This window comes from Cyrtonyx montezumae, unplaced genomic scaffold (assembly GCF_038088225.1).
Source record: "Cyrtonyx montezumae isolate F1298 unplaced genomic scaffold, pur_monq_1.0 scaffold_29, whole genome shotgun sequence".
Lineage (NCBI taxonomy): Eukaryota > Metazoa > Chordata > Aves > Galliformes > Odontophoridae > Cyrtonyx > Cyrtonyx montezumae.
The window spans coordinates 10,528,659-10,551,687 of NW_027072033.1; the positions used below are offsets into that span (position 1 = coordinate 10,528,659).

Sequence of the window (23,029 nt, forward strand, 5' to 3'; positions counted from 1 at the left end):
AATTACTCTGTCTGGGTAACTCATTCTAGCTTCTTTCAATGGCATGTGCTATGAATTGTTAGCTTCTTACATTTGATCTATCTGGATCGGAAGCGGGTTACTCCTTGCTGATTGGTTTTCTCCCAGTCCGTATCCAAAAGTAACGTAAGGATCCTCAGAACAAAAGCTGAGATAATTTTTAATTTTCTTAGAAGCCTTAGCAAAATGAATAGTCACTGCTGCCAATTTTTCCCTTTATTAGCTAAACCAATCCGTAATGCTCCAAATGGTCAGACATAAGTGACTTTTCCAATTTAAATACTTTGTGACCAAGAAAGATCTATTGTTACTAAAGAGCTGGCAATGCAGTAGTTGTTCAGAGAACTGTAAAAACAAAAAACAAAGTGGTCAAAATGTACAGATATTTAGCTGCTCTAAATTTTCGACTCTATAGTCAGTGGAGTCATATTAGCTTATTTTTGCGTACTCCCCCATTCTATTACAGTCCAATAAGGAAACACAACTCTGAAGTTAGACATGTGAAAAACATGACCCAGGAATGTGATCAAAAACAATATTTGGAAGCCTTTACCTGTAACAAATCATAAATGTGGGAGGAGATGCACAGTGTAATTGTTCCTGCTGTCTGGATGTCAAAACATGTACTGAAAGACCACTGGAGGAAAAACAGTGAAGTAATTTTGTTGATGGTGATATTCTTGAGCAGTTGTCACATGCTAGAGCTCCACTTTGATTGCTGTAGGATAAAGACAAAACAAAATGGTCATTCTGATTTAGTACTTAGCATTTGTCTTGCACTTGATCTGTGTGAAAAAGCACAGTTCATAATTATCCCAGAAAAACACAGGTATCTCTTTATTGTGATTGTAGCCCAACATATTTTTTCCTGTTATGGTACTTGTATCATTTTTGTCCTAAATGACTTCACAAAACAGCAGTTGTTCTCTTTTGAAATTCTGGCTTATGTTATGATTTATAAATGTGCTTTTTACTATTTCTTAATTTTTGTTTTTATTGGTATGTTTTAGAAAATGTTACAGTATGAAACAACTGATGAGAATAGAGGAGAAAAATGTGCATGCCTGAAAATATGCATATACTTTTGTATTCATGTACTTTCTAAATAGTTTATTCTGTTGGCTGCTGTTTTGCTTTATGCTAATGTCATCTCTGTTTCTTGGCATGGGCTTCTGCTCAAGGCTATTGTGAGTATGGCTTTCTATTTACTTAACATTACTTTCAGTTCATAGTCCATTATTGATTTTTATTTTTTTTTAAATACTCACTGTGTATAAAGTGAGTTTAAGATTAAAATAAGAATTACTTTGAAGGTTATAATTAAAGAGCTTTTTGAAATGCTATAACCAGGGAGTGGAACACTGTAAGTGGTGTGATATTTTTTTTACTTATCAGTAGAGATGAGAAACAGAAAAGTTGTAAAAATACCATTGTAAAAGTTTGTAAAGTTGTAAAAATTTGTTTCAACTAATTTATTACATATCTTAATTCAGATTGCTTTTTGATTGGGTGTACAATTGTGATCTAAATCTGAGTGCAGTAAAAAGGTGGATTTTGGTTAGAATGTCAAAACTGTATCTTAAAATGAATTTGAAATTATGTTAAAGCACCATAAGATATCAAAGTAACACATTTAATTTTCCATTTTAGTCAGTTCTTCTGAAAAAGAAACTTGAAGAACACCTGTAAGTATTGTGTTAGTCTTATTTTGCTTTCCATTTAAATGTGTCTTCCATATGGCAGGGAAGGCAGATACTCAGTAATGCATCTGAAAGATGTACAAGTAAGATAAACTTCTTTTGAACAGGAGAGTTAGGGAGTCTGCTCTTTGGATATTATTTTCATTTCATAGAAAACCCTTGACAAATAGTGAAAGCTACAAGTGAACCATCATTTTACGATAATTAGAACATGTTGCCTAACATTGCGTAAAAAGAGTTATTTTGTTCTGACAGATCTCTTTGGATTTTAATAGGGCATAAGGGAGCATTTTAGAAAGTGTTATTATTTTGTTCTACTATTTCTGCTTTCTAAAATGTGAAGAGTTGCTCACTTCTTTCTTTGCAAAGTTGTTCACATAGTTTCTGTTGCTTTGGGGTTCAGTCATTCTTTCAGAATGTAATCTTGGTTACAAGTGTTGATTTTAGGCACTGGCTGTACAATTTACTGCAAGTTATAATGTAAGTTTATAACTTTGGACTGAGAATGAATCTGTTTTTTTTCCATATACTGTAATAATTTTCAGCTTATGTTATAAATATTTTCACAGTGACGTTGATATATCTGTCTTCTGTCCTCATGCCCCACAGCAAAAATCAGTAATGTCATAGGAAGTATATTGCTATTTGAGTTTTTTTGTTTGTTTGTCTTTTGTTTTAAAGATCATTTAATGTTCATTCAGTCACAGTAAGTATATTGGGAAAACAGTATGTACCTTTATGATTTGCAACAGTGAGAAGCTCCATGAAGCTAATAATGAGCTACAGAAGAAACGAGCTATTATTGAGGATTTGGAACCAAGATGCAATAACAGTTGTGAGTTTACTGGCATCCAGCCTGTTCCTTTTCTTTGTGAAGTACTTCATTTGTGAGGTCTGCAATTAGAATACGTGTAGAGAAAGTGCAGGTTAAACAAAATGTGCATTTTAAATAGCAGTGATATTAGTTGTTAATTTCTTCAGAAATTATGGTGGCCCAGAAAAAATGCTTATAATAATTGAAATGAAGGAGATGGTGTGTTAAAGATGACTATGACCATAGAAATAGCTACTCAGTATTATATCTGTTTTTGAACCTCAGCTGCTCAGAACTGTTGTGTCTCCTAACATCTTAATTTTGAAGATCCCTAGGTTATTTTTACTAACAGTATATATTCTTTCATATATTTTCATTTGACGGATTAGAACTGTGTTGTAATTTGATAAAACTTTTGGACAGTAGTCAACAAGAGCGTTGGTTTTATATGATATAGACAGATGGTTTCCAAATCCTTAGCATCTAGCTGAGAATGACTCATCTTTAGTACAATCATGCTATTTATTTCTTGAGAAATATTACTATATCTAGGTTGTTGTTTAGAAGCTTGCTCACTATAGAACATGGCTTGCAACCAATTTCAGTTTGTTCTGGTATGTGCCAAAAGTAATCACGAAGAGATCTAGGAAGACTGAAATGTAATTTCAGTATTCATTGCAAAAATTCTCTGTACAAAAGGGCTTTTAATTGTGTTGACCTTAAACTACAGAATATGTTGTAAAGTTTTGTCATAGCAAGTGGTAGAACACTTGTAATTGAAGAGAATAGAAGAGAATAAATTTATGATCCTGTCTTGCTTGATAAGCCTTAGAGTAAAGTAAGAACAATTTACTGACTCTCTGTTTTATAAAAAATCAAGACATGTCAAAGCTTCTGTAGTTGCTTTCTAAAAATCTGGCCTTACCTTTAGTCTTGATGAAATCAAAATACTGGCACTTTTTCCTTTCTTCTCATACTTGGGATAAAAGATGTGTGAATATTTCTTCAGGTTCTTTTAGCTGTCCTGGGTGTTTCCAAAAGGATTGGACATTATACAAGAATCATCCTACCATGAAAAACTTAGGAATTCTTATAATGTAGAAGACCGTCTAATTTGATTCTTTTATTGATCAGTGAAGACTTTCAACAGGACTTTGTCCTCTTGAATGCTGAAATATTACTCGATCTTATTACCAGCTTGGTGTTTTCCAAATGATTAAGGAGAAAACTATAGGATAAACATGAAAAAATATGACAAAAGAAGGCCACAGAACTGATAGTGCCTCAGTGTATTTTTTCAGTCAGTTCAGGAAACTGTCCTGGCCTGCATTGCTGTGTGTCAATAGTTTGTGAGCTGGTTTGACCTGGTACCATGACGATTGAGGCAGGGGACCCGTGGGCCCATGCCCTGGGGAAGAGGAAGGGGGAAAGGGAAAAAGGAAGAAGGGAGATGGGCCTAGAAGAAAACAGTGGCAACGATCTGAGGAGGAAAGCTAATTTACTAAATAAGATATCAGAAAGCAAAATATACAGTATAATACAAAATAATTGGAATCGAAGCTAATGAATCAGATAAAATGAGCAAGAGAGAGAGTGTCTGATAAACTGAAGGCCTCGCACTAATGCCGAAGGCAGACGGCTGCAACAAACACCCCATTGCTGAGTCGATCCCAAAGGGAATAGAGACGGTCCCATGACTGCAGACAGTTTTTATCTTTCCCTCTGTGCGTAAACACGTAAAAATGCAAAGCATCTCACAGTCCTCTGGGGAATGTAGTTCTTCTTCTCTTCTGAGACAGGTATACCTGGAACTATCGATGATCCATGGAGCTGGAGCATTAACTCTTTAACTCCTAATACACTACATGATGTTAGGATGTGGAATATCAATAATATAACAAAAATCATAAAACCATGACGCTGTGGAATAACTTAGATTGAATATATTAATGTTGTAATTCAGATAATTTTTGTCTAATGTTAAAATGGAAAGTATCTAAGCAAGCATCATGCCTTTTAATCATTAATCTCACATAGAATAGGTAAAGTCATTTTTGTCCAAGTTACAGTACCAAGATACTTTGTAGTCTATATTGTGTTAAGAAACTGATTTTGCGAGTCTGATAAATAATTGCAGTGATTTGATTCCCTTTCTCTTTTTCATTTTTTTAATACACAAAACTTGTGTACTTCAATCGCTAGAGATTAGGAAAGAGTACGCATTTGTTCTTTTCCCAAGGTGTTTAATAATTAAAATTATGATGTCTGCTGAATTATGTTACTTATGTAAGCTTTTCTTAACTGCAGTATGTTCTAGCTGTGCCTTAAATGTCTGTTTAAACTTGTGAAAGTAAAATAATATAATTGTTATTTTTGAATGTGTACCTCCTTATATAAAGCGCTGAAAATTGAAGAATTACAAGAAGCTTTACGGAAGAAGGAGGAGGAAATGAAACAAATGGAAGAGCGTTATAAAAAGTATTTGGAAAAAGCCAAAAGTGTAAGTTCTACATTAATGATTCCTGTCTGATAGTCTGCACCACATATTGTCTTCAGGAATAAAAAAATAAAGAAGTTAACTGTATTAACTCTAATTTATAATGGTAAGGTCAAGAAAAAAAATGGTGTTTCTTTACCTTCTTACAGTACGCAGTATTTATTTATTCTGCATATTTTACTCTTCTTGTGTTCATGGCTGTCCCCTTTTGCTGCCTATCCATAAACCCTTCTGCTGACTCTGTAAACATACGTACCCATGGCTGCAGATTTTTGGGAATCACCCAGTCAAATCTGACACACCAAAATCAAAATTTTTCAATACTTGTCAAAATTCTTGTCAAAATTTGTCAAAATTCTTCAATACTTGTGTCTCTGAGTGACAGTACTGAAGATCAGCTGAAGTCATGTCCTTACTAAGACATGATGTGAAATATCCGCTCTGTCTTTCAGAATCAGATAACCACATGTATAAACTAACAAGGAAAGAAAAGTCTACAAGCAAAAATATTCTTCAGTTTGCATTTGTGTTGGGACTTATGGGGACTTTTGACACAAAGGTTATGCCTCTGTACACTCAAACGTAGCTTATTGAGACCAAGTACTGGCACAATTCAACCAACAATCTCTGCTTTCATCAGTTTTTCTTCTTTTGAGTAAGATTCACAAACAGGGAAGAAAGAGGAATTTTGGAGTTCTTTGCCTAATGGGTGGCTGCATCCATTTACGTGTGTTTCTAGATTGTGTGGGCTTCTCACACTGCTCAGTCAATAATGCCTGTCTTACCTGCAGTAGATAATTTGATAGATGGTTTTATGAGTTTAACCTCTTAGCTGCTACAGTTCTTACTCAGCTCTTACTGCTCAGTGAATTTTTTGTCTTATTCTTGCTGGGAACACTTTTGACAGTTTCTTCTCTGTTATGGCCCTCACATTTTACAGCCAGCGGTAGTTACAGATGTACCAGAGTCATGATCACCCATTTAAATTTCATTTTATTTATTCATCTTTTGCTCCCTGGTTTCTGTTTGTGTCCTGGCTCATCTAATTTTTTTAGAAACCATTCTAGTATGAACTCCTCTACAGATGCTTTTTCTAAGGAAAGTAGTATTTTTACCAGATCATCTGCAAAAGCTGTTAAATTCTTCTATTTATGTTTAGTATTGGTTTACCTTTGCTTTTTAATCTATGTTTATGGGTGACTAATATTTACTTGTGAAATTGAGGATGTGGCTATACTGCCAGCTTCAAGATGGCAGTACTGAGATCTCAACCATAGTTCCATTTTTCTGACTATACCTTGATATTTTGTTTGTGTCTTAAAAGCATAATAGTGTTTTCATTCTTACCAGTTGTCACAGAGTTGTCTCTAGATCTGAGTCTGTGAGAGGCACAAAAAAAAAAGGGAAAAAAAAAACCAAAACTGCCCGCCTTTTGCAGCATGGCTTTGTCCTCCAGGAGAGGGGGAGAGGGGAAAGGGTACAGAGATAGCAAATGGGTCTAAAAAAATACCAACGGCAATGATCTGAGAAGGGATAGTAATTTTCTAAATCCAACAAAATCAAACAAAAGGAGAGAGACAAGAGAGTCCACAAATAAGAGCTCCCACCTTTCTTCCTCTGCCTGTCAGCTCCTCCAGGAACGCCCTTCGTCTCCCATTCAAGGAGGCAAAATGCCCAAAAAAGGCAGTCCACGGAACCAGAACATTAACTCTTTTAACTCCCTTTGTTTTACATGATGTTCTGATGTGGAATACCGACAAGAAAAATCACAAAACCATGACAGTGTTCACGACAGTAAGAAGTAGTCTGCTGTGGCTGAGTAGGATTAAGTTGGAATCTGTAAATGGGTTCCTAATGTGGCAGAATTCTATGCTTCCTTCCATTATTTCGATGTAGTTTCCTCAGTGGCTTCCGGTAAGGTTTTTCAAAGGCCTTTTGGAAATCTAAACAAATCTTTTCCATTTTTTTTTTCCCCTTATGTCTTATGTTGCTTACTGTTTCTCAGGGTATTCTGATGAGAGTCCTGACCTCCCCTTTCAGTAAGATTTATTTGTATGTGTTGTGTTACTATGGGATGTTTTATGCAATAGTTATTAGTTATTTTAGTCAGGTTAGCTTTTTGTGATCTTATCAACTTTCATTATTCTTCTTTGTGTGTGAAGATGAGTACAGTCATACCCTTCCACTACAGAATTTGTATCCAAGTCCAGTCTGTGTTTTCTTAGAAATATACTGTTTTATTTCAGCACCTATATATTAATCTGAAATATATAGAAATACAAATATAAATACTCTTCCTATATATCCACATTATGTCAAAAAGTTTTTCGTTTTCTTCTATTAAAGAGTTAGGAATCTAGATGTTTTGCTGGATTTGTTCTTGGTTTAGCTCTGTGGCTTTTGGCACTCAGATTCTGCCTGTAATGAATGGCACATGTGAGCATACCTAAGTGTACATTTGTGTATGGGGAACTGCCGAATCATGGCCTGAACCACTGATTGGTCACCTGAGGTGAGCACCGAGTCAGCCATGGGGGCACAGGTGAAGGAGATACCTGTGTGATTGGAAGGGGTGGAGCCTGGCTCCACCTCTCCCAAACCCCGTTTAAGGGCTGACCACCACCAGGGAAGGATCTCTTCTTGGAGATCCCTCCCATGTGGAGTCCCCTGCGAGCCTTGACATCCTGAAGGTGAGCCATCTTCTCTTTTATATTATTTGTATACTATCTATATAGAACTACTCAAAATATACCATCTATACTATTTCTTTGTGAAGTACCATCCTTGGGAGTTATTTACCCCGCAGTTTGTCTTATTAATAAGTTAATGGCCATACATATAGCACAGGATACTTCTTGACATAACAAAGTTTTCAAGAAATAGTGCCGTTCGGTGCCAGGTGGCATCTTTCCAGACTGAAGATATTTGTAAGCCGAAAAGGAGGAGTTGACAGGCCATGAGTAAACAAACCAAAGCTATAATGAGAAAAGCCTTTGAGAAAAAGTTCCACCACTGTGGCCAAGATAGTGCAACTAGTGTAAGGACCTGCACATGTGGATCTGAGGTACTTCTTAAGTGTCACTTTTTTCCCAATAGAGGTTTCATTGTATGATCATGTAGAAGAGACCCCTGTTCAGATGCTGTAGTGTACTGTGGCTGATGTCCAGAGCATCTATCATGCAGTTCTTCAAGATCGTTTTGCAGGACTCAGCCTCTTAAAACTACGTATTCCTCCCTTCTGTTTTGGGGTGTCTTTTCTTACCATTGAAGTGTTTTAAGTCACTTTTTTGTTTTTTAACTTGCCTTAAATGGTTATAATTTGTTTTATTCCATTGGATTGATTTTGTAGCAAATAATTAAGCACAAATTGGTCTTATCTTACAGGTCATCCGTACCTTAGATCCTAAGCAAAACCAGGGTGCAGCTCCTGAGATTCAGGCTCTGAAAAATCAGTTGCAGGAACGAGATAGAATGTTTCATTCACTGGAGGTATTAATCTTCACATTTCCTTGTTGATGTGTATTTCCTCATTGTTTTCTAGATACAGACTAATACTTCCATTGTATTTTTGATTTTAATTTACACTGTTGTTTGTTTTATAGAAAGAATATGAAAAAACAAAAAATCAAAGAGAAATGGAGGAGAAATTTATTGTTAGTGCCTGGTACAATATGGTAAGAAACTCCAAAACTTTTAAACATGGGTTGTTTGTGAAATGCCTTATTTATTTACATATTATTGTTGTTTGAGAAGTGTTTTCCAACACACAGTACATATGTTTCTATGTTTCTTAATGTTCTTAAGTTTTTACTCTGTAAGAGTTTATTCCTCTGATAACACTGGGGTAAGCTGAAAGCTTCAAATTGCTATCTTGCAGTTCTAGCCCATTCCTATACTGACATGCAGTGCCTGAATTTCTTACATTGATTCTTGAACATCCAATCTTCCCATTGTTTCTAATGAAGGGGCAAAAGGAAACAATATAGTCTTACTACTACAGTGAGCACTCTGATAAGCAACCTTCTTTAATGTTGGGTACAAGTTCGGTCCCAAGCGAAAGGTGAACAAAAGGCCTGGCACCCCCTTAAATTGTTCAGAGCATAAGGAGCTACACAGCTTTTACAGGGTATTTGTGCAGAGACATCTTTCACTTTCAACAAATGCATTCAAGAAATCTCATTGGAAATATGTGGCTGTATTGAAGCTGCTGTTCTAATATGCCCCGAGTAACATCCATTTTTCATTCTCCTTCACCATAAAGTTCAAATTCCTCCTCACTTTTCTCCCTTGGATGAATATTCTTATTGCTGTTCTATGTTCTTTCTATGTTTGTGAAGAGTAAGGCAAAAATAGTACTTAAGCAAAGGGTTTGAATCCTTTTAGTATGTTTAAGTGACTAGTGTCCTTGGCCAGTTCTATTGCATTACTACCACTGATGTGCAGAAGACAGGGCTGAATTGAGAGATATGTTCAATAATCAGTAATGTGTGCCAAGATGAGTGTTGATGGTTTTGTGTATATCTTTTTCTAATTAGCCTTCACACACAACCCATCACATCTTCTCTCATTTTCTCCTTGCATTTGCTTCCACTGGAAGCACACTTTCAAGATGTGTTCCTGCTGTATGAGGTGGTGCAGGGATTAAAAAAAAAATTCATTATTTTCAAAAGAGAGTACTTTTCTAGCTCAGCTCACTAAAGGGGAGATTGGGTGATGAGGTGAAAAGGTTTGTCCAGTCACCATGTGCTTATGCAGGAAAGCATATTGTCCAAGGGACCTGCTTCTCAGCAATTTCCTCCAAATTTAAGCAGTAATTGGAAAAGATTCTTGTAAAGGATCAGGAAGAATATTTTTGTCATACCCTTAAAATGTTTGAAATTTGAAACAACTTAGTGTTGGTTAACTAGTAAAATATAAATGAAAAAAGTTTTCTAGCATCATGTTTTTTTCTGAGATGTTTCTTTTTGTCCACAGGGGATGACTCTGCATAAAAAAGCAGCAGAAGACAGGCTGGCTAGTACAGGCTCAGGACAGTCCTTCCTTGCTAGACAAAGGCAAGCCACAAGCACAAGGAGATCATACCCTGGTCATGTCCAGCCAGCAACTGCAAGGTAGAGAAGCCTAGGCCCTAGAAAGAAAATTGCCCTGTGATTCAGGCCACTCCTATTGCAAATTACGACATTCAAGGAAAAGCAACTGGCATCCTTTCTCTTTTACCCTTGTTATCACCCTTAAGTTCAGGATTTTATTATGGCTTCTCATTGTTCTGTAAAGCCCTTTGCTTGTATTTTTGGGAGTCTCTCTCTCTCTTTCTGTCTCCGTGCATTTTTCTGAATGTACCAAATTTTTTAAAACATCTAGCCATACAATAATGGAACCTCTTAAGTTTATATGAAGTCTGGTCTCTTACAAAAAGCCTCCTGTGGATTGTCTAACAGTGTAAATTTCCTGTCACAGCTGATACATTTGTGCCTACAAGAGCTGTCACACTTTTGACTGCCTTTGTTTAAAAGGAATTAGACCTTTATTAGTGTGCTGACCAGTTGCTTCAAAAAAGACTGCAAACTTCTAGCAAATGCAAAATTAGTATATAATATTATTATAAAATGTTTGCATCTGAAAGACTTATTGGCAACAAAAATGATCTTTATTTTATTTTAATTCTTATATATTAATTTTCCTCTTGTTCTTGGCATTGAGTAGGGAAGCAGGATTCTTTTTTAAGGTTTTTGGTTCTCCACTAGTATTTTCTCTTCGCTGGTAGACTAATTTTCAGTTTGTCTCATTCTTCTTGATCAGTTTTATGCATATTACATAGTATAAAAAAATGAGAAATATTTGCAGTGCTTCAATGTGCTACTGCATCTTCCATTTAAAAAAATGCTTTTTTATTGAAATTTTACTGTTTTGGACTTGCAGTACATAATGGATCAAGGCCTAAGCCAATGTTGTTGATGTTACTGTTATGTCAGTTGTCAACCCATGCTAAGCAACTTGCTTTTAATATGTTGATTCAGGGTATAGTTGTATCCGTTGCCTTACTAATGGTACCAGTGCCTTCAGGTGAGCATGTTGCTGACTTTGCTGAATGTGGGCTGTTATTTGCTACCTTCGTAGTGTGTAGCTGTTTAATCGTATGTTACCCTCTAGAACCTTTATATAGATCAGTCACGTGGATGGGGGCTCCTGTTATTAATTTAGGCCCTGATCCTACAAAATTCTTTTTCCTTGAGTGATTCTGTGCTCTGGCTATCCCTTTTTTTTTTTTCCCCAAAGAATGGACAGACACAAAAGACCTGTGTCAGTTGAAGGTTTTGTGTTGTACATCTTACTTTAAACATTTATAATTTAGAGACTGTTTGTGCCCCAATGCCATATGCAGTCTGGTTTCTATATTTATTCTTTTATCTTAATGCTCTTCCATGATAGTATGTTTTAATTTAGGATAAGAATGTTTTCATTATGTATCTGAAAAAACTTCAGTTCTGATCTTTTTCTCCAGTCATACCAAAAACATAGGAAGTCTATTAACTGCATATAGATTTGTCTTTCACGTTTGGAAAAACTAATAATAAAATATGAAAATTCTCTTTATTGAGAAGAAATAACATGAGAAATCTGGACTATATTTGCAGGATAGAGCTGAGACAGCAAAAGTATGCTTTTGTGTGCAGAGAAGTAACGATGTAAAGGCAGTTTAGAACAATTTCCACCCTCTTGCGTCTCTTACTGAGATACCAAATGCTAACTGGACAAAAAAGTCTAATGTAAATCTTGAAAACATCTGCATTACCTACCAAAGTGGCTGACCACAGTTTGTGTGAGGTCTTTTACTAATTTTTCTTGTGCAATCCATTGTAGTCATTTGAATAACTTTTTTTTCTGTCTTTGGAAAGACAGAAATTTACTTGTATCCTGTGTGACAAGGAGCAAATAAGCGAGTTTTTTGTTTGAGAGTACAGCTTTTTGTATCACCTAGAGGAAGAACATAAAAATAGCTAAAGCTCCACCTTTTTTTTTAGTGTTATCAGACTGCCAAATCCTGCTCATGAAAGAAGTACCATGACCTTAGTGGGAGGTGTTATCTTAAATTCGTCTAATAATTTCATTTGTTGTTGCAATTATTAGGTGCATGCCTAACATACTTAAATGCAATTTGTGCACTAGAATAAAACTACTTTTGCTTTTATTACTTTAACTCTAGTCTGCATCCAAAGTTCTGATGACAAATGCCTCTGATGTCTGGGAGATGGCAGAGCTTCTAACCAGTATTCGTACTTCAGCTTTTAGTCATTGCTTCTTTCCTTTCTACATGGTTGCTGGCTTATTTTTCTACTCCATGGGAGTCTCCTCTTTTTGTCTGGGCTTTCCTTTTCCTGTAAGATAATATGTTGAAAATACACCAAACTTCAACAGAACTTGCATCAGATACAAAAATATGAAAAATGTATTGCAATCCTACAGGTATACCTTTAAAGGTAATCTCTTTCTATCCAGTTCCAGTAAGATATTTGTCAGTCTTTTTATGGTCATCTATGGAAATTTGATTCTTCTTTAGTGTTTTTGGTTCTTGATCACTGAGTGTGGATGGTTCTTATGAAACGTTGTTTGTTACATAGCTTTGGAAGTTCTGTGCTATTGAAAAATAAGGGCTTAGTGTTACTCGAGGGAGAAGGTACCTGTGCAGAAGAGCTAGCAGTAAATGCTGTCTATTCTTCATATAATCAGTAAAAGCATACAGAAAACAAACAAAAAAGAAAAAATTAAAACCAAATTGTCTTAAGTACATACTTCTAAGAAACTTCTAAGATGATTTGTTTGGAGGCAGCAGTGTATTGATATCAAAACTGTCGTGATAGTTGTTAAAACAACATTATAGGCTGTCCTGATATATTACAAAAGCCAAGGGAAAAAACAAAACGAAACAGGGTGGCCTTAAAGAAAAAGGGTTCTGCAAGACAGTGGTAAAACAGCTGAAGAGTTCCTAGGAATACATTCCCAAATACTATGCTGAGGATATGACATAACAGTCTTCTTGGGGAATTTCAATTAAATGCCAAAGAAAAGATTTCAAATACATTGCTTAGAGCTGAAGCATAGTTTCTCTTCTTAAAGAATGTGTGTGTAGCTTGGTTTCTATACTTCCGTGTTTTTAGCATAAATTAATGTACATTTAAAAAAAAGTTCAAATTTCTCAGATCTCTTATAGCAGCATTTAACTACTTGAATGGTTAGCTCTATTTTCCAAGTTAAGTAACAACCAGAGGAATCTGATGTAAGGGTTGTGAGTCCCACCCACAGTGCAGAGGGAAACAAACTGAGAGAGCACACAACTTAATATATTGTAAAATGAAGCAAATACTGAAAAACAGCTTGTAGTCAACTTGTATCTCTTTGGAAATAAGCAAATGGTAATTCTGTGCTGTTCTTACAGTAGTAGTAACAACTCTGCAAGTGCTTTAATGGCTTTCTGTTCAAGTAAGCAGCACCATTAGTTTTTTCATTGCATATGAAAGAATTAACATTGACAATTCCTATTGCTGCTTTATGATCATCTTACTAGTAAGTGGTATGTGCAGACTGTCAAACAAAATTTAAGAGGATTTGTCAATTTTAAAGACTTGATATTTTGACAGGTGGAAGTAGCTTTTGCTTCTCCTCAGTTCTCTACTTTTCTAGACTACTCACTTCATAGCTTCCTGGGTGATTTTTTTAGTGCATTTAATTATCTTGAATGTGGCTGTTTTTTTCCTTTTTTTTTCCTCTGATGAAACAAAAAACATACTGAATTTTACTTATTTTTAGATATTTTTTCTTCCTGGACATTTTGTCATTTTGCAAGGATTTATGAGGGAGCTGGTTTTGCACTCAAAGTCAGATCTATAATACTGACTTCTTGGGGGTTTTTGCACATGTGTTTTAGGTAGAATGTGTGGACTCTTGTTTTGCAATAATATGATGTTGATAAGCTTTGACATGTCTAAAGCAAGTTTAGCAAATTTTGCAGGCATTTTCCTCACCTGTGTTGTGCAAATAAATAGTTAGAAGATGTTCCTTTGGTGGAAAAAACTCTTTTAAGTGATGTTCTTTTCCACCTGGCAAAGCAAGTACTTGTACTTCATGGCTGCTACCTGTAAAATAGTAAAAAATTAGTCTGATCGAAATGTGATCTCAGGAAATCTCATGCTTTTGAGAAAAACCTCGTCAGAAGGTAGTAATAAGCAGTATTATCTGGTGCTGACAATATGGTATGCTTAGCGTTCTGTTAAAATGGAAAGGTGGATCATTACAGACATAACAGTTTGAATGTAAAGATTGCATAGGCATGAAATTTGATGAATGAGGTTCTGAGACACAAAAAACTGCATGCAGCCAGGACATGTTCCCTCACAGGTATGAGAAATCCAGCTTTTTTGTATTGGTGAGTGTATTACATTTCTACTTTGTGTCTTTCATCAGGAGAGACAGCACTGCATGTGCTGCTGTAGGAGAAAGAATTGGCAAGGAGTGAGTCTTACTTGAACTTTGAATGACTTCAAGCCAGCTCATTTGAGGTCAGGCTGAAGGAAGTTACCAAGCTCTGAGTAGGATCCTAGCCACATCACAGGCTGGTAACTTTGAAGGAATGGAGGAAACTGTATGACATGACTGATTTTGTTACTTTGCTCCTGCGACTGTTCTTCCCTCTGGAAGCTGAGATGAAGAACAGTAGCCTCTTAATAACTCTTCAGGATGTAAGTAAAAATAGGAGTTTATTTCCATGGTTTGAAGGTGGAGGTGGCAGATGCAAACTAGTGTTAAGTACAAAATCTGAGGAGCAGTATGTCTTTCACAGTTTTGCTTTCAGGTGGTAGTTTAAAAGTAGAGAAGTGGAACCTGAGCCTTTGGACTTGTTCATTTTTCTTAGTAATTTTGAATTGCAGTTGATTTAAGTACTGGAGGCTTTCCCTGTTTAAGGTAGAAGCTGTGATTATCAAACACAGCCATCTCAGACTTCTTTCATCTGTAATAGCAAATCCCCGTAAATTTTCTCAGCTGACAATCTTCCTGCAGTGATTGGAGATTCTGATGACTTGTTCTCTGTCTCTACTTGACTCTGCTTTAGTGAATTCACTGAAATATTTGGCTACAAAGATGATTTTGTAATTGTATCAGCTCATTAAATGAATTGATACATGAACCTGCTGATGAATGTAGATAGAGAAGCCATAGGAAACTTGACAAGTGAAACAGTCCCACAGGACATTGTACCAATACCTGGCAGTGTAGCCAAGTATGCCAGCTACCCAAACAAGTTATTCTAGTTTCTTATTTTAGGTAGTGGAGCTTATGGTAAATGCTGTGGTAAAAGTCCTTATCCAGTAGTTTTTAGTAGATGATTTAGCTATTGACCGTATTACAGCCCAGGTTCTGATCTTTGCTTTTAGACCTTATCAGAGTTATGGGATTGTCCTGAAGTAGATTCCTCCATTAGTTAGTTTTGATGGCAAACCAAGGATTTCTATGGATGCTGTTTGCTGTGTATGTTATATACAAGATCATTTTGAAAACACCTAGCTTATCCTTCAGTCTCTATCTTCAGCACTACATGTTGATTTCGGACTGCAGCTGTGTTTCTTCTGTCAGATAAAAATTTCTTGCTGCTGTTGGATCTCAGAGAATGAGCCATATTACATGAGCAATGTTGCCAGAAAAGGGAAATCTGGGTCAATTGGGACAGCATTTTTGGTGACTTTGTTCATTGCTTTACACTGGAGAGGTTCTTTACTGTCAGATGATGTCGAATCTCACATTTCAGAACAAGCAAAGTGATTATTTTAATTTTCTCAAAGTCAAACATTTTTAGCACTTTGAAGTGCTGTTAGCTACAGTAGCATGGCATAAATCTGAAATACTGCAAGAGAGAATTTTTCCATTGATGTAGGGGTTGTTCTCCAAAAAGAACTTGAATCTCTAAAGATTATCCCTAACCTCAGGAGATAAGAAAATTGACATTTTTACAAGTACAAATAAACTTGATCTAAGTATAAAAGAGTTTGTAAAGAAAATATGACTTTTTGAAGGTTGTCTTAAGTGGCAAATCTTAGTTTTCTTTTTATTTTAGGAAGTTGAATAAAAATTTGATCTTATTTTTTCTACATTATGTCATATAGTATGGAATATCCCTTTGACCAGGTTAGGTCAGCTGTTCTGTGCCCACCCAGCTCCTGGTAGTCAACATTGTCTCCTAAAGCTGAAACATAGCATCATATGAGATGAAGAAAATCAGCTCTTTCCCAGCTGAAATCCGAGTCCCTGGCACAGGCTGCCCAAAGAAGTTGTGGAGTCTCCTTCTCTGGAGATGTTCAGGAGCAACCTGTGCAACCTGGTCTAGGGAGCTGCTTTGCAGGGTGGTTGGACTTAAATGATCTCTGGACGTCCCTTCCAACCCTTACAATTCTGTGATTCTGTGATAAAGGCCATTTGTTAGCTTGTTAACATGCTTGAATTGTAAGCATGGTCATGAAACTGAGCTGAATTTTTAAAGAAAATCCCAAATGGAGTAATGTATGAGGAGTTGTGATAAAGCTGTTAGACTTTTTGATTTGGATTTGAATAAAGCATTCCTTATGTAATACACATTTGTATAAAGCAACGATTTTAGTTCTTAGTCATCAAAGGTTTGTGACCAGGAGAATTTGAGAGTATCAGTGGTTTTGAGAGAGACATTAAAGTTTGTATTTAACAGTACCAGTAAAATCTTAGAGTAGTAATAAACATGACATTGTAATGCCACACTACTTAGAATTTATAGTCCACTTTGTATTGTGTAGTTGTAAGAATTATAAAAATGTGGTGTTGACATGGCTCTGGACGATGGCAAGTTGAGAGGTTTGTTTAAAATGTCTAAGGAAATAACATGGAGATAATGTAGAAAGAATATGTGCAGAAAGAAAAAGAAAGGGTTTCTACCCTTGGCAGTAGAAACCAGTAAGTAATGTTAAGAAATCTGCAGAAAGAGAAATCTAAGGGCAGTTAAGGGGGCTCTGTTGCTCTTCTTACATCGGTGATTGTGTTAAAAATGCTGGTTACAGACCACAAATTGGCTGAGAAGCTTGATCTTTCTTAAGACTCCATACACACAATGAATAGGGAAAAACATGTTTGCTTAGAGATTAGATATGGCTGGGGTTATTTTAGATCAGATTTGTTTTGTGTAAGCAGTGTTGCTAGGGAGGTGTGTTGATAGATGCCTACAGAGCTGACTGGTGGAAATTAGAAATTCAGAAATTCTTTCTGAGGCTGTAGCATGCTGGAGTCATCCCAGTGAGCAGAAAAACCACAGGATGACAGAGAAGTTCTGAGGTTCTGATTGATCACCTGTAACGAAGTAGAGCTAATCAGTTCTGATGCTGAACATTGAAAGGAAGCATTTTGCTAAGAAATAATCCACCAGGATAACAGTGGGCTTCAGTATTTTTGTAACTGGAATATTTTGGACTCAAGAAAATTGAAGTCACTCCTCTGCAGACAGGTCATCTGCAAAATAAACTGACCCATTCTGGAGACGATGCAGAATAAACAACAGGTTACATGGAGGGAATTTACTATCATATTTCACGTTTGTCATCTTCTGGAGTGTTACTGCTTCAGAGGTTGATTTTGAAAGTATTGTTTCATCTTCAGAGGTATTCCAAAACAAAGAAATCACCTATACATAACAGAATAGATGCATTCTGGTGTAGGATAAACTTGTCTTTTTTGTTGACCAACTACAGTAATATCCATGTTATTAATTCTGAACTCTGTAACTTTCTGCTCTCAGCCAGGCAGTGCAGGCTAGCATAACTGCACATCTCAAGCAGACAGTAATAACTCCATTATATACTCAAGGTCTGCTTTGAATGTGCTCCTTTTAAAGCATTTTCTATTTTTGTTCCATTTTATTTCTTTATGTTTCTTTCTCTTTATTTTTCAACTACAATGTGTGTTCTTAGTTGGTGGATGAGAAGGAACAGAAGAGAGATTTACAGGCTGCAGAACTGTAGCTGAAAGGCGAGGTTTTTTTTTTTTTTTTTTGTTCATTTGTTTTTGTTTTGTGGTGTGTTTTTTTTCTTGCAGTATGTCCTTGCATTTAGTTATAAATATTCTTCATTCTGAGTTTTCCTTTTACAAGAACTATTCTTAAACCATTCTTGACTCCATGCAGTTCTAGGGTGAAAGAAATGGGGAGAGAAACAGTTCACACAGAATGATTTCAGTTTGGTGGAGATACATTTCTTTTTGTTATCATCACCATGAGTGAAAGGTGAAAATGAGAAGGGGCAGTCAGTGCAGCACTGTGCTGTGTAACAGGAGGAATCTGAAAGCACTATAGCTATAGCTTTGTTGTTAAATTGTCCCACCTCTCCAGTCCAGTTGCCATGAGGGGGAGGTATCAGCAAGGGCAGAGCCATGTGCCAGCCTTCCCAGTTCTCCAGACTTAGTGACTTATCTTCATTTACACAATACTATGACATGCTCTTATTGCTGCTCAGTGGCATCAGCTTTGTGTATTTTAACAAGTGTACCTATAATTTCCTTGCAATTAAAACCTGGTTTTGCATGCAATTAATGGAACTTGCCAGTGTCAGAAGGCACTGACACTGATGTTAAAACTATCATCATGCATGGGATTAGCATTGATAAACATTTGAAGTATTCAGTGGTGTTCAGAAATTGAGGGCTCAGACAGAGTCATTCTGACACTGATTGTTTTCATATGTGACTGTGCACAGTATGGACAGGCAATTTCCACTTTATATTGTGTTGTGTTTTTTCAGCTAGTTATAAACAGCAGGAATGCCAGAAGAGCCTCTTTATTTTCTATAGCTGCATTGGTTGAGAATGGTGCCTTCCAGGACTTTCCTCAAAAAGGTTGAAGTGTTACTGAACTACATCTAAATTTAGGTTTTGTTCAAAAGTGTTGTGTCACTCTTTCTAATTTCGAATATAATATTCCTGTTAAAGACTTGTTCTCGCAAAGACATTTGCCCTGTGAATTTGCACAGCTATAAGGCTATGCAGCCTTACTGAGCTACTTTACAAATGCTTGTTCTGTTCTCTGTTGTCTTTTTTTTTTAAATCTACTTAATCATAATGCATTATCTGCTTTTTAACTTTATTCTTTATTCTTTTATTTGCAGTGATATGGTTGCATGACCCGCAGCATTATTATAACAGGGACTGTTCAATGCATGACTTGCTTTTCTGTCCAGACTGCATAACCAAAACTTAACCAGTTCTACACTTATGGGCATCTGATTTCAAAGGGAGATCTACTTGCAGAGAAGTTTGTCATCTTGGGGAGTGGCTTTCCCATTTCCCGCTTCCATTTACTCTTTCTCTTCACAAAAAGTCTCCTGTGGGGCTAAAAGAGCGGAAGTCCAGTATTAAGAACTCTACAGGAGGCGTTCTGCAAACTGACAGAGCACTGTCAGCTCTACATTTATTTGTCTGTCCATTTAATTCTGATTAACAGCATTAACACACAGACTTCCTGCAACATTTGTATATTCTGAACTATGAAAATATAGTCTTAACAAGTTTCTAAAAATGCCTTTTGGTGACTCTTTAAAGCACCTGCACCCTTAAAGGATGTAGCTTGAATCTTTTAAATGAATTAAAAGTGAAGCCAAGGAGGTGTGTTACCAGGAGGAATGGCTGTTCGGACAGCCAACTTCTGTAGGAAGCCGAGCAAGGTTCATCAGATAGTCTGTGAGACAGAGAACTGTGCAGTCCTTTGTTCACAGGCACTGCCTTGCTTCCTTACTATGTATATATGCAGTAGACTGTGGCTGTTGTATTTTTCTCTATATGTTTTAGCTGTGTCATCTGTTTCTCTCAGAAACTTTTTATTTCCACTCTGTGTACAATTATTAAACAATCCAAGGAAAGTATGTGAATGGGGATAAATGTGAAAGCTGGCCACACTTTCAGTATTATTCAGATTGTCCTGGACAGTTTAAAATTTGGGTTGTTTATATTTTACTTGTACTGTTTTTTTCCCCTCATTATTGCAGTCTTAGCTATTTGATTTCCAGTTGCACTAGCTTGGCTGTTTCTTTGTATTATGAAGTTTAGCTATAAGATTTGCAATATTTAGACAGTGTAATTCAAAGTGCTTTGTGCTGCCTATATTAATTTTTAAAAGCTGCTTATTTAATATTTTTAAATATCTGCACATTTGTACTACTGTATCTTTGTTCTGAGCTGGATGCCCAGTAATGGAAAGATTCAGAAGGCGAAGGGAGTACTGTGGTGGTGTAAGGGAGGGTGTTTGTTGTGTAGCAGTTAGCTTCTAACAGGCCGGGTGAGGCCACGGGGCCCTCCCAGCATCTCAAAAGAATGCAAATGAAGAGAACTGCAAGTTGTTGGGCTTAAGTCCAGTTCTTGAGAAACCCCATTCTTGCTCACTTGGATCTTAATCCTGCAAAAATATATGCATGTACTTACTCTGTTTACTCCAGGAATAGTTTTGCTTATTCAGGCAGTAGTGTACCAGTGAGCCCTGTTTTCCACCTGAGCACCCCTATACTGGAGACACGTTGTGTGTCTGTTGGTCCCTGCAGGCGCCTGGGGCCTTGGAAGGCTGTGCCCTTGTGTTGGGATGCCAGAGCTGCTCAGCCCTCATGGACCTCTGTGCTGGGACAGCAGAGGTGCTCAGACCCCAAGCACTGTGCCCACTGCAGCAGAGGCGTTGTGAGCTGGAGAGCAGGCAGGGCCTGTCCCCATGCTACCTCAGCAGGGAAGGGCAGGTTGGGCTGCAACAGACAGAGGCAGAGGGCCAGCATGAGGATCCCAGTGAGACGCATGTGCCGAGTTCCCTCCTGGACACCATGCCAGACACCATAGCAGATGGGGAGCCTGCGGGTGACAGCCCAGCAGGTCTCCCACATGGGGATATGTCTTTCCTGGTCCACCAGGACCTGAGGCAGAGACGTCTGATGTGACCTGCAGGACATATCAGGGCTGTGATGTGTTATGCATTCCTGCAGTGATGCCAGCAGCACTTCCATCAGACTGAGCCTAGCAGAGCTAAGGGGTTTTCACCAATCCAGGTCCTAGCCATGGGTCCTCTGTTCTGTGTCAGGGCAAACTTTATAGAAAAACCTCCTTTCTGTTGTGTGTGAGGCATAGTTTGTTTCTCATCACCAGTGCAGCTTCTGTTGGGCGTGCCCTTCTCCAGGCCAAGCTGGGTGCGGGGCCAGGGTGGCCCTGCGCAGGGTGTGCGGGGATAGCTGTTTGCCACACCTGCCTGCAAGGGTGTCCCAGGCTGAAGCTGAGCTGTACCTCATTTCTCCATGTGGTCTGTGCAGTTAGGAACTACATATCAGTTGTCCTTGAGCCTGAAGACATTTACACATAATCGTGTTTAGCTTGACAAAGCGTGCAGTGATGTGGCGGAGCAGCATGAGGGTGGCTCTTAGTACTTAGCTGGCCACTTCCATCAGAGCAGTGCCACTTCACTGCCATGACCGTGAGCCCACAGCTCAGGGCTGAGCTCCAGCACGTCTCTGGTGTACTAACTTCATTTATGCTGCATAGAAACTCTTCTACTTCCTTCATAGCAGCTTGTTTGACAGTCCCAAATTGTGTGTTGACCAATTATCAAAGTAACTGTTTGTGAAGTTGATGGTATTTTCCATAAAAATAATGGATTTGTAGAGTGTCAAAGCATTAATTTCCCATTTCGGTTCATCTATGAATTGTGTAATTACCAGATTGTCATGGTAGCAGTATTAATATACATATCTGTACATAGACCAAAAATACCCAGTAATGGCCATTAGAATCAAAGGGTTTAATATTTTTTCCCAGTCAAATTCACTAATGCTTCCAAGGTTACAGAAGAGTGTACAGTTGTTAAACAAGTTGTAAATAAAGGCTTATATAAAATAGAAGTGCTTGTTTTGCCTTTCTTTGGTACTGAATTACAAACTGACGCCAGCACACAGTTCATGATCAAGTTACTAGTTGGAGCCTGAAGTGCTGTTTGCAGCAAGTGATGATGTGTCCTAGCAGCAGCTTTTATACTCAGTCAGTGCTTAGCACAGACCTTAGCAGAGTGGGAAGAACATGGGTAATGTGACCCTTGCCTTTGAAGAGCACTCCAAATTTCTTACATCCCCACCCACTGGCTGGGGGTGTAAGAAAGACATCTGGTAATAGTCTGAGCCAGCAACTACAGTTCTCCTTTACATTTCTCCTTTCTCATTGTCCCAGCAGCCTTTGAGGACAAAATGAGTTGTAGTCAGTAGCACTTCCTATTTATGTGACTGAAATGAGGCTCAGCTGGGCCAGGGTAAAGGACAGGAGAAGAAGTGATGTACCTGAACTCATCAAGGAGGCTTCTCCCAGGTAAGTTCTTGAAGCCCAGGAAGCAGCGGAGTCTTTTGGGATGGGCAGCAGGGCACCCCCTTCACCTCTTGTTCCATAGACTCATGCCTCTCCACTGCAAAATGCCTGCACTTTCTCCATCGACTTAGTGTACAGAAGCTGCTTAGAGCACAATTCCAGGTCTAACAGGGCTCACAGCCCCTTCAGTGCTGGGGAGGAGAGTGGAAGAAAACCAAGCTCCTTCCCACTCACCTTACCCCAAAACACCTGATCCAGCCCAAAAACAGCCTGCATCACCAGCCCCATGACCCACACCCAAGGGTGTCAGGCAGTATTTAAGAGTTGGATGGAAGCTGATACACATTTTCATCCTGTTTATCAACCACCTTGTGTAAATGTCCTTATTTAACATAGTATCATCACAGATTAAAAACCAGAAAATTAAAGAAAAAGTTCTTGATTAAAGCAGATCATGGGCCTTTAAAACAAACACATTCTGATTAGAAGATGGCAGAATTCCTCATTGCTGATGGACACTCAGCTCACCGACTTGCTCCCCTTGCACCTTCAAAAAAGTCTATGTATCTTCACAGCTGTGTTTTGGTAATAGAAACCTGCCCTCCTCCTGCCCCGGACACACAC

General features: G+C 37.6%; 1 protein-coding gene across 2 annotated transcripts in view; it reads left to right on the forward strand.

Moving 5' to 3' along the window:
• HOOK3 (hook microtubule tethering protein 3) overlaps positions 1–21,435 on the forward strand; it is an 87,403-nt gene extending 65,968 nt beyond the window's left edge. The window contains exons 17-23 of one of the 2 annotated variants that reach the window (XM_065740709.1): positions 1,669–1,703; positions 2,471–2,553; positions 4,932–5,032; positions 8,414–8,518; positions 8,632–8,703; positions 10,004–10,140; positions 19,195–21,435. In XM_065740709.1, the coding sequence (XP_065596781.1) occupies positions 1,669–1,703; positions 2,471–2,553; positions 4,932–5,032; positions 8,414–8,518; positions 8,632–8,703; positions 10,004–10,140; positions 19,195–19,210 (549 nt within the window). In that variant the 3' untranslated portion in view covers positions 19,211–21,435. Of the gene's footprint in view, positions 1–1,668; positions 1,704–2,470; positions 2,554–4,931; positions 5,033–8,413; positions 8,519–8,631; positions 8,704–10,003; positions 10,685–19,194 lie in introns of those variants that run through there. The other variant, XM_065740710.1, reaches the window with a different exon arrangement.
• Positions 21,436–23,029: the final 1,594 nt, after the last annotated feature.